This window comes from Podarcis cretensis, assembly GCF_951804945.1.
Source record: "Podarcis cretensis genome assembly, chromosome: 16".
NCBI classification, from domain to species: Eukaryota; Metazoa; Chordata; class Lepidosauria; order Squamata; family Lacertidae; genus Podarcis; species Podarcis cretensis.
The window spans coordinates 23,758,227-23,774,402 of record NC_137186.1 but is presented as its reverse complement, the minus strand read 5'-3'; the positions used below and the strand labels follow the sequence as shown (position 1 = coordinate 23,774,402).

The 16,176-nt window shown below is 44.2% G+C and overlaps 1 protein-coding gene across 3 annotated transcripts in view; it reads left to right on the top strand.

The window, feature by feature from the left end:
- Positions 1 to 6,546: 6,546 nt before the first annotated feature.
- The window catches only part of PXN (paxillin), a 63,294-nt gene continuing 53,664 nt past the window's right edge, over positions 6,547 to 16,176 (top strand). The window contains exon 1 of one of the 3 annotated variants that reach the window (XM_079956490.1): positions 6,547 to 6,775. In XM_079956490.1, coding sequence (XP_079812616.1) covers positions 6,763 to 6,775 — 13 coding nt within the window. In that variant the 5' untranslated portion in view covers positions 6,547 to 6,762. The remainder of the gene's footprint in view (positions 6,776 to 16,176) is intronic. The other 2 variants (XM_079956489.1, XM_079956491.1) reach the window with 2 other exon arrangements.

The window sequence follows — 16,176 nt, the reverse complement described above, 5'->3', positions numbered from 1 at the left end:
GCATGCGCGCCGCGCCGCCCGGGCAGCTGGAAAAACCGCCAGCTGCTCGAGCGCGGCTCGCGGCGCACGCGCGGCTCCGCCCCCTTTGGCCTGCCCTGCCGCTTCCTTTCTTCTTCCTCCCCTTTACCTCGTTCTCATTCGCTTCCTCTGCCCTTGCTCAACATGGCGGCCGGAGCGACCATTCCCGTACTTCTTTCTTGCTCGGCGTATTAATACGCGTGCGCACGGAACGGGAAGCGGGTGCGGGTGCGGGGGGGGGGAGTCACCTAATGTGTAGAGGCAAGGAGAGTGGGTTGGCGCCTTGCGCATGCGCCGCCTCCGGACGCCTCTGTCATCTCACCTGACAGGTTTCCCTGACAGAGGTAAGACACCGTCTTGCCAGGATTTAATTCACCAAGGCGTAGCTTCTGGAAACTATGTTAACTGTATAGTGTGCGGAGGGGAGAGTGCCCCTGAGGGTGTGCAGAGTGCCTTCACTTCACCACATCAGTGAGCTCCCAGTCAAGGTGGGGTCAACCATCATGACACTGCGCTCCTGAGAACATAAGAAGAGTCTGCTGGATCAGGCCAATGGCTCATCAAGACCAGCATTTCTAAAACAGGTCCTGAAGCCAAAGGCTACATCGGTACCCACATCTTCTAAAGTGGGATCACTATGGGCGCCGGGATGAGGCAGGGGCATGTCATACACTGACAGCTCCTGCTGACAGTGGCCACATTCACATACATTTAAAGCCCTGTAATACCACTTTGTTTTCCCCAAAGAATTCTGGGAATTGTAGTCTGATAAGACACGGGTGGCGCTGATTCAAAACAATACACATTCACATGCATGATGGAGGCTTTGCATCTGCTTGATGTACACTGTTTCTGGCTACCTGCTACGTTCCCCAGCTCTGCAGGATTGCAAATTAATGGTTCTCTATAGAAAAGAACAGGGACGCGGGTGGCGCTGTGGGTTAAACCACAGAGCCTAGGACCTGCTAATCAGAAGGTCGGTGATTCGAATCCCCGCGACGGGGTGAGCTCCCGTTGCTCACTCCCTGCTCCTGCCAACCTAGCAGTTCAAAAGCACGTCAAAGTTCAAGTAGATAAATAGATATCACTCCGGCGGGAAAGTAAACAGCATTTCCGTGCGCTGCTCTGGTTTGCCAGAAGTGGCTTAGTCATGCTGGCCGCATGACCCGGAAGCTGTATGCCGGCTCCCTTGGCCAATAAAGCGAGATGAGCACCGCAACCCCAGAGTCAGCCACGACTGGACCTAACGGTCAGGGGTCCCTTTACCTTTACCTTTAAGGGTTGAGAGTTGGAGAGTGCTGAGAGTGCTGAGAGTTGTACAGTGGTACCTTGGTTCTCAAACTTAATCCGATTCGGAGGTCCGTTCCAAAACCAAGGCATGCTTTCACATTGAAAGTACAGTGGAACCTCGGGTTGCAGATGTAATCCGTGACGGAGGCACCTTCGCATCCTGAAGTGCCGCGTCTGTGCAGGCGCCGGCACGATTTGGTGCTTCTGTGGAAGCGGCGAAACCCGAAGTAACCCAGTTCAGTACTTTCGGGTTTCCTGTGGTCTGCAACCCAAAAACGCGTAACCTGAAGCAACCGTAACATGAGGTATGACTGTAATGCAAAACAGATTAACCCGTTCCAGACTTTTAAAAACAACCCCTAAAACAGCAATTTAACATGAATTTTACTATCTAACGACACCATTGATCCATAAAATGAAAGAAATAATCAATGTACTATAAAATAAATAAGGCAGTATTGTAGATGATAAAAATTATCATCCACACAGTCACAAAAACAAATTAACCAGAAAAGCCTCAGAAACAAAAATGCAAAATAAATAGCAAAAACAAAAGTGCCAAACTTAATCCATACTGGAAGTCTGTTTGACTTCTGAAATGTTCAAAAACCAAGGCGCAGCTTCTGATTGGTGCAGGTGCCTGGAAACAATAGCGGACAATTGCAGCAGCCATTTGGCTTCCGAAAAACCTTCAAAAACTGGAACACTTACTTCTGGGTTTTCAGTGTTTGAGAACCAAGGTGTTTGAGAACCAAGGTACCACTGTACTGTGAAGAGTGGGTGATTGATAAATCACTCTGGAAATGGTAGCTATGGGAGGGGAACAGAGTTTTAACAACTCTCAGCACCCTTAGCAAATTGCAGTGCCCATAATACTTTGGGGGAAGCCATGGCTGTTTAAAGTGGCATCATAGTGTTTTAAATGTATGGTGTGGGTGTGGCAAAACTTCTTTTACTGCTCCTCTCCTCTACATGGAACATTTCCACCATTTTTTTTTCTTGTGTGCAGAGAACACACTCAGGTCTGTGCTTCTCCTTAGTGGCCTGCTACCAAGTTTTAGGCCTGATGACTGGCCACACAGAGGTGAAAGTGGGACTCAAGTTGCCTCCAGACGCTCACTATTTTGTGTTTGCCCAGTGAAAGTGCTCTGTCACCCCAGTGCAGCAAATTTGCTTAAAAAATAAAACTAAATAAAACAGTAACAGACTTTTGCATGGGGGAAATGCACTGAAAAGTGGGGGATAAATGATAAATGGGAAAACAGCCACAAAAGAAAGAAATCAGTTGGCCGACACACTCTAACTCTGTGCAAGCTTTGTGAAATCAAATCAGGATGAGTGCTCAACAAACAAGTTTCATTTGAGCTGGAACTCTCAGTGGTTTAGCGCCAGAACCTGTTCTCAATATCGGCACGGAAGCCATAATTTGTGGCTTTATAAATAAGAGTATTGTGGACATGTGCATAATATTTTCTCTCACTGCCCTAACTATCCTAAACAAGCTTGGGGTAGGAGGGAAAGGCTGTCAGAGTGGTCTGGAAAGACGCGGGTTTCCAAGGCAGACTTGGTCCATTGTCTTTGCTTTTTGGAACAGTGTTCTGAAAACATCCTCTCTCCAATGTATTTACGCTCAGCTCCATTGCCTTCAACAGTTCAGTTTGTATCTGGGCAAGCGTGTACATCAGAAGGGCTCGTGATAAGACTATGGTTAGATTAAAGTGTTGTGTAAAGGATCATTTTTTTCAACATTTGTGCCTTCTTACCACTTTAGTGATCTGTATGCCTGTGCTTTGAGTCCCTAATCCCACAAAAGGTGACACAGTTGGTCTGTTTGTAGCCATTCAAATCCCCAGTGCCTGTTGTTAGCTGTTCTATTGAGAGCAGTTCACTGTTAAAAAATCTTTAAACCACACTCCTTCTCAATTGGATTATATTGTAATAGGAGTAGCGAAGCCAGGCAAAGAATCGTTGCACCCACCTCTTTTCTCGAAAACTGCTCAGACTTCCGCGTATGACATCACAGTTGATTAACATAAGGCAACCAGAAGCCTTTGCGACTGCATATCGGATTTGTAACTAAGAAAGTGGGGAACCCACACGCAATTGAATGAAAGTGTGGCTGTGGATATTTTGAGATTCAGGGTATCAACTGATCGGCACCCCATCTTTTGCCTGGTTGACTGCTCACCATAGCCTGATTAATTGTTGCTTGCTTGGGGGCCGAAGGGCCTTGCAAACGAACGTTAGCTTTGCGCAGTGGCAGTATCGTAGCCAATGAGGTTAATCCGAGGCGCGATTATTGCTAATTGAAAACTTTTCCCAATACCCCGCCATGACGACTTGAAATATAGTCGGCAATGGCAATTTTTGACAGTCTCTACGGAGACTGAATTTTCTGGTTTAAAAATAGATTTATGCAATTTCATCTTAGTTGTGAGTGTCGGATGTAGTGCGTTAGTTTATCGCTATAATATTGCTTTTTACTGTTACAGTTTGTGCTTTGGGTTTAAAGTTGTAGCTTGACTTTTCTTAAGAAAAAAGTTTTGTAAAATCCTGAAAAGAGGTAATCATACAAGGAATTAGTTTTTTTCCAACCTGTGTTTGTTTTGGATCACAACTCCAGGTCAGAGATAATGGGAGTTGTAGCCCAAATATTTGGAGAGAACCTGGGTGGTAAACGCAGATGCAAAACATTTGTTGTATAGATGTTGGCTCAGTTTTAGGATGATAGAGTTGTAGAAGGAAATAGTGATAAAGTGGCATTTTCTGACTGTAAATACAGTATGTAATCCCTGCATTGCAGGGGATTGGACTAGATGACCCTCATGTTCCCTTCCAACTCTACGGTTCTATATATAAATTGGTTGTCCGTTTGTTGGCATTAGTCTGTCTTGGGAGCCAAGTCAAACTGTCACAGTGCCTGAGCTGCCCAGACGACAAGACTAAGAGGGGGGGTCTCGGCCTTGCTGATGTGGTCCAAAGGAAACCAAAGCAATACGTTTGGCCCCAGCTTGGCTGCAGGAGCTGCCGAAGGGAAGTGTACAAGATTCCACCTGACCGTCTTAGGGACTCTAGATTTGCACATGTTGTTGTTGTTTAGTCATTTAGTCGTGTCCAACTCTTCGTGACCCCATGGACCAGAGCACGCCAGACACTTCTGTCTTCCACTGCCTCCCGCAGTCTGGTCAAACTCATGCTGGTAGCTCCGAGAACACTGTCCAACCATCTTGTCCTCTGTCGTCCCCTTCTCCTTGTGTCCTCCATCTTTCCCAACATCAGGGTCTTTTCCAGGGAGTCTTTTCTTCTCATGTGGTGGCCAAAGTACTGGAGCCTCAGCTTCATGATCTGTCCTTCCAGTAAGCACTCAGGGCTGATTTCCTTCAGAATGGAGAGGTTTGATCTTCTTGCAGTCCATGGGACTCTCAAGAGTCTCCTCCAGCACCAGAATTCAAAAGCATCAATTCTTTGGCGATCAGCCTTCTTTATGGTCCAGCTCTCACTTCCATACATCACTACTGGGAAAACCATGGCTTTAACTATACAGACCTTTGTTGGCAAGGTGATGTCTTTGCTTTTTAAGATGCTGTCTAGGTTTGCCATCGCTTTTCTCCCAAGAAGCAGGCGTATTTTAATTTCGTGGCTGCTGTCACCATCTGCAGTGATCATGGAGCCCAAGAAGGTAAAATCTCTCACTGCCTCCATTCCTTCCCCTTCTATTTGCCAGGAGGTGATGGGCCCAGTGGCCATGATCTTCGTTTTTTTGATGTTAAGCTTCAGACCATATTTTGTGCTCTCCTCTTAATTCCTTGTATTTTTGTGTGTAGTACCAAGTCAGACCACGAGTTCATCTAGCTCAGTATTGTCTACACTGACTGGCAGTGGCTCTCCAAGTTTTCAGATGGGATACATTCCCATCCTTACCCATCCTTACCTGGAGCAGCTGAGGATTGAACCTGGGACCTTCAGCATTCAAAGCAGATGCTGCACCACTGAGCTATGAGTGACAGCGTGCTGTGGAAGTTAGAGTGTCAAACTAAGGCCTCAGGAGTTCAAGGCTCCTCTCAACCATCAAGAGGAGCTCACTGGCTGACCTTGGAGCAGCCACCCCTCTCTCAGCCTAACCTACCACATAGAGGCTGCAGCAAAGATTAAAACAGGGAGTGGGAGAATAATGTAAGTCACCTTGAGGAAGGCCAGAATGAAAATCATAGAACTGTACACTGGACCATCTAGTCCAACTGCCTTTGAATATTCACATCAATAACTGGACCATCTAGTCCAACCCCCATCAATGCAGGAATATGCAGCTGTCCCATACGGGAGTCGAACCTGCAACCTCGGGGTTATCAGCACCCACCCAGCTGAGCTATTCGGAAGGTATGTTATAACACTTAAGAACACATGGCCAGAGCTCTTGTGATTGTTGACCTCCCAGTAAACAACAAGGACATCTGAAGTAGGGTGGGGTGGGGATGATGGGCACACATTTCAACAGGTCCGTTCAACCTCTCTCACCACCAAAGGACACAAGTGAACGGCAAAGAACCTGCACGAGCAACGCTTACACCAAACCCTACATATATTAAGTAAAATAGAAACATCGTCACCCGACCCCCCCATCCTTCCCCCCCACCTCTTTCCCCCTTTTCTTCCTAATGTCTCAACAAATGAAACTGATTTGTAAAAATGTTACATGGAAAAGAAACAGAGATATTGCACATACTTTTGTAAATCAAGAAAATCTTTAATAAAAATACATTTAAAAAAAAGGTTATGCTGGAGTGGAAGGATCTGTTCCATTATTTACATCTATATCCCACCTTTCAATCCCGGAGCTCACCCCCACGTCTCCCATTTATTATTATTATTATTATTATTATTATTATTATTATTATTATACTGCCCTATACCCGGAGGCCTCAGGGCGCTTCGCAGATCAAAATCAAAACATTAAACCACAAAAATCATCCCCACAACAACCCTGCGAGGTAGGCGAGCTTGTGACTGTACGACGCAGCCTAATGACGGCGTGCGTTCCTTTCTTCCTACCCCGGAGGGTCGAATATTGGCCTCACACACATCCCGCGGGTGGCCGCTAGGAGGCGGTGGCGCTTCTAAGCCTATTCGGGGGTCTCGCTTTCTCTCCCTCTCTCAGTATAGATTTATGTCGCGGGTTGGTTGGGAGTGTGGCGGGGGGGGGGGGGGGAGGCGTGCGCGTACCTGAGTTCGAGCTCGCGGCCGCGTGAGGTGGTTTGCTGCTGCTGCTACGGCGGCGAGAGGGCGGTTTGTGTGTGTGTGTGTGAGCGCGCGCGAGAGAGAGAGAGAGAAGCGAGCGGGGCTTCTCCGGGCGACGCGCTGCCTGCGCGAGCGAAGGGAAGAAGAAGAAGAAGAGGGCAAAGTTGCGGCTGCGCTTCCCTCCAGTCGAGCGGGGAGTGGCGGCCAGGCGGCGGCAACATGGACGACCTCGGTGAGCTTGAAGGGCGGGAGGGCGAGGGAGGGAAGGAGGCAGGCAGGAGGTCCGACATGGGGCAACTTCCCCTTCCCCTCAGGGTCGGACTCCCACCCCCTTCCCCAAACCGCCGCCACAATTTTGTCTCCTTTCCTCTTCGGACACTACCCCCCCCCCCTTTCTCATAACTCCACCTTTCTTTACTTTTTCTTTCCCCAATGGTGCCTTCCATTATGTCCTCTCAACACCGTTCAGGGGTGTGTTTTTTTTTAGGGTGGGGGAAAAGAGGCGTGTAGGTCCGTTATGCCCTCCCTTGTTGTTCCTTTTGGGGAGGTCTCCCTTTGGCCCGCTGGTCTACTTTGATTTACCTTTACTTGGGGTGTTTGGTGGGGATGTATCACTGGCCCGTTTTGAGATTTCCCCTTACTATTTTTATTATTTATTGAATTATTATATACAGTACAGCCCTATACCCGGAGGTCTTAGGAGGAAGTCTCACGGATCCAGTATCTTTCCTTTTCGTGGGGGTAGGAAGGGTCCCAGTAGTTTATTACGTGCTTCCATTGCTGGCTCTTTTTTTTGGGGGGGTGAGTCCCCGCTGGTCCCTAACTGTTGCATCTTCCAACTTCTTCCCCTTCCCTCCTCTAACTTCTTCCCCTTCCCTCCTTACCAGCTTCCTCTCCACCTTAACTGGGCTCTTGCCATTTCCTCCCTCCCCCCCAAAAAAAAAATGAATTTCCATATTGTAACATCACTGTAACATCACCCTCCATAAAAGCCTCTCCGCTAAGCCTAACTTCGTGCCTCCTTCCTCTCACTTTGCTTAAATTCCTTTTGTTGTTAAATTGACTCTTTCTATTCCTCTTGTTGTTAAATTGATTCTTTCTTGCTCCCTCCCTGCGAAACCCTCACTTATTTGCTATATCTCCACGCTGTGCACCTTCTGCGTTCTCTCTGCTTCTCCCCTTCTCTAAGTGGTGTCTTTATAATTTCTTCATGCACCCCACTTGAGTCTCAGAAGTCAGTAAGGAAGCAATCTCCCACCCCCAATTTTCTGGCCGTATTTGAGAGATTTGGGTGAAGTGCTTGACGCAAATGTGCCTTCAGATACATTCAGATACAATTTGGAGGTCATCCTTTTCTGAATCTTGCGTGTACACAATAAAGGCAGGTAGCTGTTTCTGTCCACTAAGAAAACCCCCAAGCTCAGCAGCAGCACACAGCATTTTATTATTATGCCTGCTAAGATGCCACACAAAGTAGTTGGCAAACTTTTTAAACATCCCGAAGCACAAATGTTTTGCTTTACAAAACAGCCTGAAGAAGTGTGCAAGGGAAGTTGTGAGCTTGTGTCCTACTTTGTGCATCTTTTTTAGTCTTAATAAAGGTATTCAAACTCTTCCTGTTGCTTTGAGGTTTTATTTTATTTTATTTATAGGTTCTGCCGACTGTGAAAGTTGTGTAAAGCTTGGCTGCCCCTTTGGATATTAAGTCTGTGATTAAGTCTGCACAGTTCCTTGGGCAATTGCGTAAGCATGTTTAGGATTGTAGTGTTGCACCTCAGCTATATTTAAGCTATGCAGCTTGGGTTATTGCCAACTAAATTCACCTCAGAGGAGACCCGTTGACACTAAGGGACTTCAATCAGTCATGTCCTTTAATTTAGGTCTACTTTAAATTGGGTCTGCTTTGAGTATGACCAGCAGTGGACACAACCCCTTTAGCAGATTAATTTGCGTGTTTTCTCAGTTAGCAGGACTCTTCATGCTAATGATGTTTTTTCATGTTGTTCTGGGCTTTTATTTATTTATTTATTTATTTATTTATTTATTTCTACATAAATATGCTTCCATTTGTCACATGTCTCAAAATAGCATTTTTAGGAACTCATTTTTTTTTCCTCTACAAAAATCAGCAATAAGTAAAAGTTAGGCTTTTTAAAAGTTAAAACTTCCAATCACCTGATTTTCTTGGTTCCTCTCCAGTTTTCCAGCTTTCACTTGGATTCTAGATACCCTTTCCCAGTCTAGGTTACAATTCACCTAGCCCCTTTTCCTTGCAGCTTCATCCTTTCATAGCCTCTGTATGGGCCAAGTTTTTCTCACGGCTCTTCCTGCATCAGACTCTTGGTTGATCATTTCCCTTTGTTGGCTGCATTTCCCACCCCCCACCCCATGGAGGGAAAATTCTTGGTTGGGATAACTGAAAATGTGCCCAAGTCATAACCTGAATGTCACAGTATATTTTCAGTTTCTTATAAGATTTGTTTAAATGTTTCTGCTACCTGCACATGTTGCAGTAAATGTCACATTTTTATGTGGGAGTGGCAAGAAGTTGGCAAGGCAACCAAAGCTTATACTCGTAAAATGGTTACTCCATTTACTGTTATCTTTGCACACCTTATGCTTTCTACATATTGATGGCCCCACACTAATCCAAATTATAGGCTTCGTTCACCAGAATACATTTAAAGCACTTAAAGAACCCTGTGAACTGTATTTTGCTAAGGGTGCTGGGAATTGTAGGTTTGTGAGGGGTAAACTACACTTCCCAGAATCCTATGGGCGGAGTTAATGTGGTTTAAATGTACAGTGGTGCCCCGCAAGACGAACGCCTCGCAAGACGGAAAACCCGCTAGACGAAAGGGTTTTCCGTTTTGGAGGCGCTTCGCAAAACGAATTTCCCTATGGGCTTGCTTCGCAAGACGAAAATGCCTTGCGAGTTCCTGCGGGTTTTTTCCCCTCCCCCCCTTTTCCTAAGCCGCTAAGCCGCTTATCAGCTGATCTGCTGATAAGCCGCTTAACAGCTGATCGCTAAAAGCCGCTAAACCGCTAATAGCGCTAATCCGCTAAGCTGTCAATGGGCTTGCTTCGCAAGATGAAAAAACCGCTATACGAAGAGCCTCACGGAACGGATTAATTTCGTCTTGCGAGGCACCACTGTATAGCGTGTACAAAGCCTGTGTGTGTGATTATTGGCTGTATCCTGTATGCTCAGAACCTAGAGGAAATTCATATCATATCTTCTGCATATCATATTTACTGTAAAAACCAGGCACACTGCTTTCTGATAATATTCTACTTACAAATCCTCCATCTCTACCCCATCAAACCACATTTCTTATTGAGCTTCTCCCTTACCTAACCTATCCCTCCATGTTATTGATTCCTGTTGCCATGTGTTTAGCTAAGATAACTGCATGCTCCCCCAAAGCTTAACAGCAGCCTTGACCCCCAAACATCTGCATGTCGTATGTGGTATAATATATATGTAACATACCTGCTTTCCAATTTCCTCGTTCAACCCTGAATTATTCATTGTTCGGATATGGATGTGGGCTTGTTTTGACTGTTGAGTTCCCTTCATGTTATAGCCTGTTTACTTTAATGTTTTCTAGCACACATCCTTTTACCAGCAGCAACATCTGGTGCAACCTGAGATGGCACACATGCTATTCTTTTTGTACACCATTTTTCTTGCTTTCTGCCCTAAGTTGACTGCCTGTCTTCTTTCTCATGTTTCATGTGTTGGAAAGTTGTTGATAATTGTACCCTCTATGTACTTGATGTGAATATTCAAAGGCAGACCGGGAGGGGTGCTTACCATGTATGCTTATAGCACAATCCAAAATAGCTGCTCAGACATTCTGTTGAATTCAGCTGAATTCTCTTGAGGGGAGGGAACAGGGCTCATTGGTAGGGCACTTGATTTGAATGCAGAAGGTCCTTGGTTCAGTCCCTGGCATCTCCAGGTAGAGCTGTGCTTGTCCCCTACATGAAATCCCAAAGAGCCACTGCAGTTTTAAAAATGCTGTGCTAGATTCACCATTGATCAGACTTGGTCTGCAACAGTTCCTATGTTCCCCCAGGGAAGTGAGGTTAGAATTGCAGCCTTATTCTTTTAGGATTCTCTCACCTATAATAATAACCACCTTAGTCACATGCATCAGTTTCTGAAATTGATTTATCCAGCCACACTTTCCATTCATAGCCTGTCTGGAACTTCTTGTTTCAGCCCTGCAATTCCATTTATACCATTAGACTTCTAGGCATCACACATTGCCTTCTCTTGGCGTTGATATTAACAAGACCTGGCTCCTATATTTAGTTTTGGCTTGTCATTTTTGCATTTGTAAAATGATCCCCTTGGACGTGAAATGAGCCATCTGATTTTACAACTAAACTAAAATACAGCCATGTTGATGTTGGAGGCTCCTACTACCATGTCATCCTTTCTCCCAATGCATGGATTCTGAGTGCCCTTCTCAAGTCATCTTCAGCTCCTCAGGTTTGAACAAGAGTTGAAAAAACTCTTTGAGTGAAGGGCCCTGGAAAGTATTTGCTCCCTACAACTCTCATTGGAGAAAGAATCTCTATCACAAGTAACCTAAGATCCATTTATGGCATCTTCATCGTTCCTCTAATAGCAACCAAATGTTCTGTTCAGATGTGCTCCAAGAAAATCTCTGTTTTATTACTAGACTTAGAGTATTCAATTACCGTGCTAATTTAAAGTCGGCAATAACACCTACAGAAGAGGAAGTCTAAACTGAGCCTGTGACAAATGCACCAAGACACTGTGTCCATCAGCCAGCTGAGTACCTGAGACTGTGCTCTGCACCCTTCATATGGGAGGGTGCAGACTGCTTAAAATGTCTGAGAATCTCAGTAATGTGATAAAACAATTCTCAAAAAAGTTAAGTTCTCTTTTTTTTTTTAAATGATTTTTATTCGTTTTTCAAACACATAATAAAAACAGAACGAAACAAAAAACAAACAAACAAGAAATTCAAAGCACAAACAAAAACATACAAAACATTTAACCCAATATAACTTCAAAATTATAATTTCATACCCTTCTTTCTTTTGACTTCCCCATACCTCCCCATCCCTGCATCCTTGTTTAGTGATCCTTTAGCAACCCTTTAGTCAATTATCCTGATTCCCTTTCATTAATTTTCCTTTAGATTTTTAGTTACAGCTGCAATTCTCTGCTTCTTACCCCATGACATCTTAGCATTCCTCAATTTTACAATAGTTTTTAAGGTATATTTTGAATTTCTTCCAGTCCTCTTCCACTGTCTCCTTCCCCTGATCGCGGATTCTGCCCGTCATCTCAGCCAGTCCCATAAAGTCCATCACCTTTGTTTGCCATTCTTCCAGAGTAGGTAGTTCTTGCGTCTTCCAATACTTCGCCAGTAGAATTCTTGCTGCTGTGGTGGCATACATAAAGAAAATCCTATCCTTCTTTAACACCAATTGGCCAACCATGCCCAAGAGAAAAGCCTCTGGTTTCTTAGGAAAAGTCCACTTAAGGACCTTCTTAATTTCATTATAGATCATTTCCCAGAAAGCTTTAATCTTTGGGCAGGTCCACCAAAGGTGGTAAAAAGTGCCTTCAGTCTCATTACATTTCCAACACTTATTATTAGGCAGATGATAAATTTTTGCAAGCTTGACTGGGGTCATGTACCACCGATAGATCATCTTCATAATGTTTTCTTTTAAAGCATTACATGCAGTAAATTTAATACCGGTAGTCCATAACTGTTCCCAGTCAGCAAACATAATATCATGGCCGATGTCTTCAAAAAAGTTAAGTTCTCATTGGAGTATAGAAGTCCATGTTTTCCTCTGATGTATTTCTCCTTCCCAAGAACCCGTTGGGTTGTAAGGCCAGCCCCTTTGGTAGGCAGACTGAGGTGACTGCCTTAGGCAGGAGGGAGGAGAAATTTGATTCAGTTCGTATTTATTTATTTATTAAATAATAGTTATTAAGGTTTTAAAGGTTACAAAAAGAAAAAGAAAACACACCAAGTTAAACACAAACTTGTAAAAAAAACAGAAAAATAGAAACAATTAAAAAAAAGAAGAAAAAAAACACAACAAACCTTCCCATAACTTATCTTTCATTTGCTTGTTTCCTTGACCTCCTCACACCTCCCTTTTTTGTATTCTAGTTCGGTTAGCTATTTCAACAAATCCTTTCCATCCTTCCCAATTTTTATCCTATAATTTATCTTAATATAATGTAACTATACCTTTCCTCCTTTCATCCATTAACAGTCTATTTTTACTTAGTCCTTTATAATATTTCTGCTAAAGCCACATAACTTCATTCCAGCCTCCTTCTAACATTCCTTAATTTTACAATGTTTCTGTAAATAAACTTTAAATTTCTTCCAATCTTCTTCCACCGACTCTTCTCCCTGGTCTCGGATTCTGCCAGTCATTTCCGCCAGTTCCATGTAGTCCATCACCTTCATCTGCCATTCTTCCCGGGTGGGTAGATCTTGTGTCTTCTAGTACTTTGCAATAAGTATTCTTGCTGCTGGTGTAGCATACATAAAGAAAGTTCTATCCTTCTTTGGCACCAATTGGCCGACCATGCCCAGGAGAAAGGCCTCTGGTTTCTTCAGATCATTTCCCAGAAAGTCTTAATCCTTGGGCATGTTGTCCACCAAAGGTGAAAGAATGTACCTTCAGTCTCTACCTAATTTGCACTGTCTGAAACAATATGTGAATCAAAGCCCAGTCATCCTCTGGCATTCACACTTGTCCAAACTTTGCAGTGCAGTTCTCCAGACGAGTAATATGTACAAAAATGCATATGCTGGAGGCAAAGTGTTCATTAAAATGCATAGATTAGTGAAAATAACATAAAAATGCATGCTGTTAGGGAACATTGCTTTGCAAAAATGTGTGCATTAGGCAAAATTGCATGCAAACATGTGTATATTAAAATAAATTTGCACTAAAATGCTGATTTTTTTTGTAAATTGCAAGTTTATGTGGAAATACGGAGAGCTGATTTTAAGATTACACAAATGAGAAACTGAGAGAAGCCAAAATTGACTGATTGACACATCCCTAGCATCAGAGAGGAGCTGGGGAAGGGAAGTGGCTGCAAGGTTTCAGAGGACAGTCCTGTGTGTGCAAGTGTCACACGCCTTCCCTTTAACTCAGGGTAGTCTAACACAAAGCCCGAGGGCCACATGTGGCTCTTGAGGCCTTTTCATGGCCCTTGGCAACATTCAACACTCGCCCCGCCACCCTTACGTTGCCTTCCCAAAGTTGAGTAAGCGAGGGGCTGGGCTTTGGGAATGAGAATCCTTCCTTCTTCCCAAAGCTTATTAAGCACTTTTCCAGCTTTGAGAAGGAGCTGGGAGGGCTCACACCTCCTTCCCAAATACAGGTGTCTTGCTCAGCTGATTTGGGAAGGCAGTGTGAGGGCTAGGGGGAGGCGTCAAATTTTGGACTCTCTCTAGCCCTCACACTGCGACAAGACTGTGGCCCACAGGTTCTGTCACCATGTCAAAGTACTCTTGTGACCCACTTGGTATGAAAATTTGGACCACCCTGCTCTAACTAACCTGCTGTTTTTAGAGGCAATGGGAGAATGCTACCCCTTTACCACCACTGAAATGTCAGTTGCCAGTTGGGTTGGCTTCTGTAGATGGAATTTGGAGAGTGAGGCGGTGGGGGGGGAGGGGCTTGTCCTTCCTAAGGAAGTAAAATACTTTGGGTTGGCCCTGACTGGGTATATCTTAGACCGCATCTGCTCCATACGTATGAAGGGTAATCATACCACATTAACAGTCATGTTTCCCTCCAAAGAATCTTGGGACCTGTAGTTTAAGGGTGCTGAGAGTTGTAGGAGACCCCTATTCCCCTCACAGAGCTACAGTTCCAAGCTACAATTTTACAATCAATTTTTCTTCACAGAGAACTGTGGAAATTGTAGTTACATGAGAGGAAATGGGGTGTGTGTCTCCTAATAGCTGCCAGCATCTTAAACTACAATTCCCAGGATTATTTTGGGGAAGCAATGACAGTTTGAAGTGGTATGGCACTGCTTAAAACGTGTGGATGTGGCCTTGGCATATGTGGTTCTGTCTGAAGGGTCCTTTGGGCTCTTCCTCCAAGGTTTAAAAGTTTTCCCATAATTGCAATCCATTTTTGTGAACAGTTTTCAACTTTCCGTGAGAGGTTCTCTAGCTAAGCACACACAATTTGATGACGTTTATGAAATGAGCAGAGAAACTTTCCAGTATGTGCTAAGATCATGGGTATTGAAATATACAAGCTACAGCTGTTGCATTCCATAAATTCACTGAGGTATTTGTGACTCTGCCATCTGGTCAGATGGTGTACTGCTGCACCAGTGACTATTCTCCATAGAGGGATGCTTAATCTGTTTCTTTCTTTTCTTTTTGTAGGTTTGTCATGTGTATTGTTAACTTGCAGTATTTGAAATGATTTATTTCCAGTTGTATTACTAGACTTGTTTGTTGGTTGGTGGTATCAATGAAAACATAGGAGAGATGATTGAAATTGTTCCCTTTTTCCTGCTGTTTGTTACACACTTAGATTAAGCATGTAGTAGTTAAAACTATGAACTTATGTGTTTGAAAAGATTGATATCTAGCATAGGCCTGCTTCCATCTAGCCCACTTCCTTGTGAAGTGGGAAGCTAGAATGGCGGAAGAGATACTCTGCCAGATGTAGATGTGCTGTGGTTCCCCTTAAAACATCTTTTCCCTCTCCACCAAAGAATCTTACTGTATGTTTTGAATTTTGGTTTCTCTCCTGGTGCATTTCTCTTTCCTCTTTCTGTGGTAGGGAATTTTCCCCTGCTCCTGTAGAAGGCAGCAATACCTTTGCCTGTTGACTTTGATTGGAGCTCTTTTGGGTCTGAAGTAAAGCACCTACACTCACATACGTCTGTTTTCTCATAGAAAAAAGAGAGAGAAAGAGCCCTATCTTCTGCCTGTTTGAGAGTGGGCTTGATCTGCACAGGCTTCATTATTGTTAGATGCACTGCAGTGTTTGAATGGTGATCTGTTTCTGGACTTAACTGACTGTTGTTGAAACACCCTCCTTGTGAGCTACAACCAGGAAATGGCTTTAGTTTGGAATGTTGGGTTTTTGTTTTGCTTTGTTTTTTTGATTGCTGAGGTTCCTGCGAGTGTTGCCCCAACTGGGGTATGTACTGTATGTAAACTGGTCTGTAACCCCACCAGAGTGAAGAGTGATTCTCCCCTTCCTACTGCCTTCCTCCTTAAGTGCTTCAATTCCCTTGTAAAACAGAGGTGCTATTGTCTTGCAGGACTTGGACGAAGTCCTGTGCCTGAAGCAGTGTGTGATGCAAAGCCCCCCCCCTTGCCCCCCTTTCTGTAGCATTTCCATGGAAAGTCAGGACTCTGCAGATACTTTTTAACTCCTTTGTGTCTCAGAGTATGCAAGTGTCTGCTCTCCCTGGAGCAATAATCTCTGTCTCTGTCTCTCATGATATATATATCCCATGCTTGCTTTCTCCATGTCCTTCTAGCTTTCTGTTACATCACCTATTTCTCTCCATGAAGCTAGACAGAATATTTCAAAGCGAAAGGAGTATACATTCTGCCTTGTCCTTCAGAG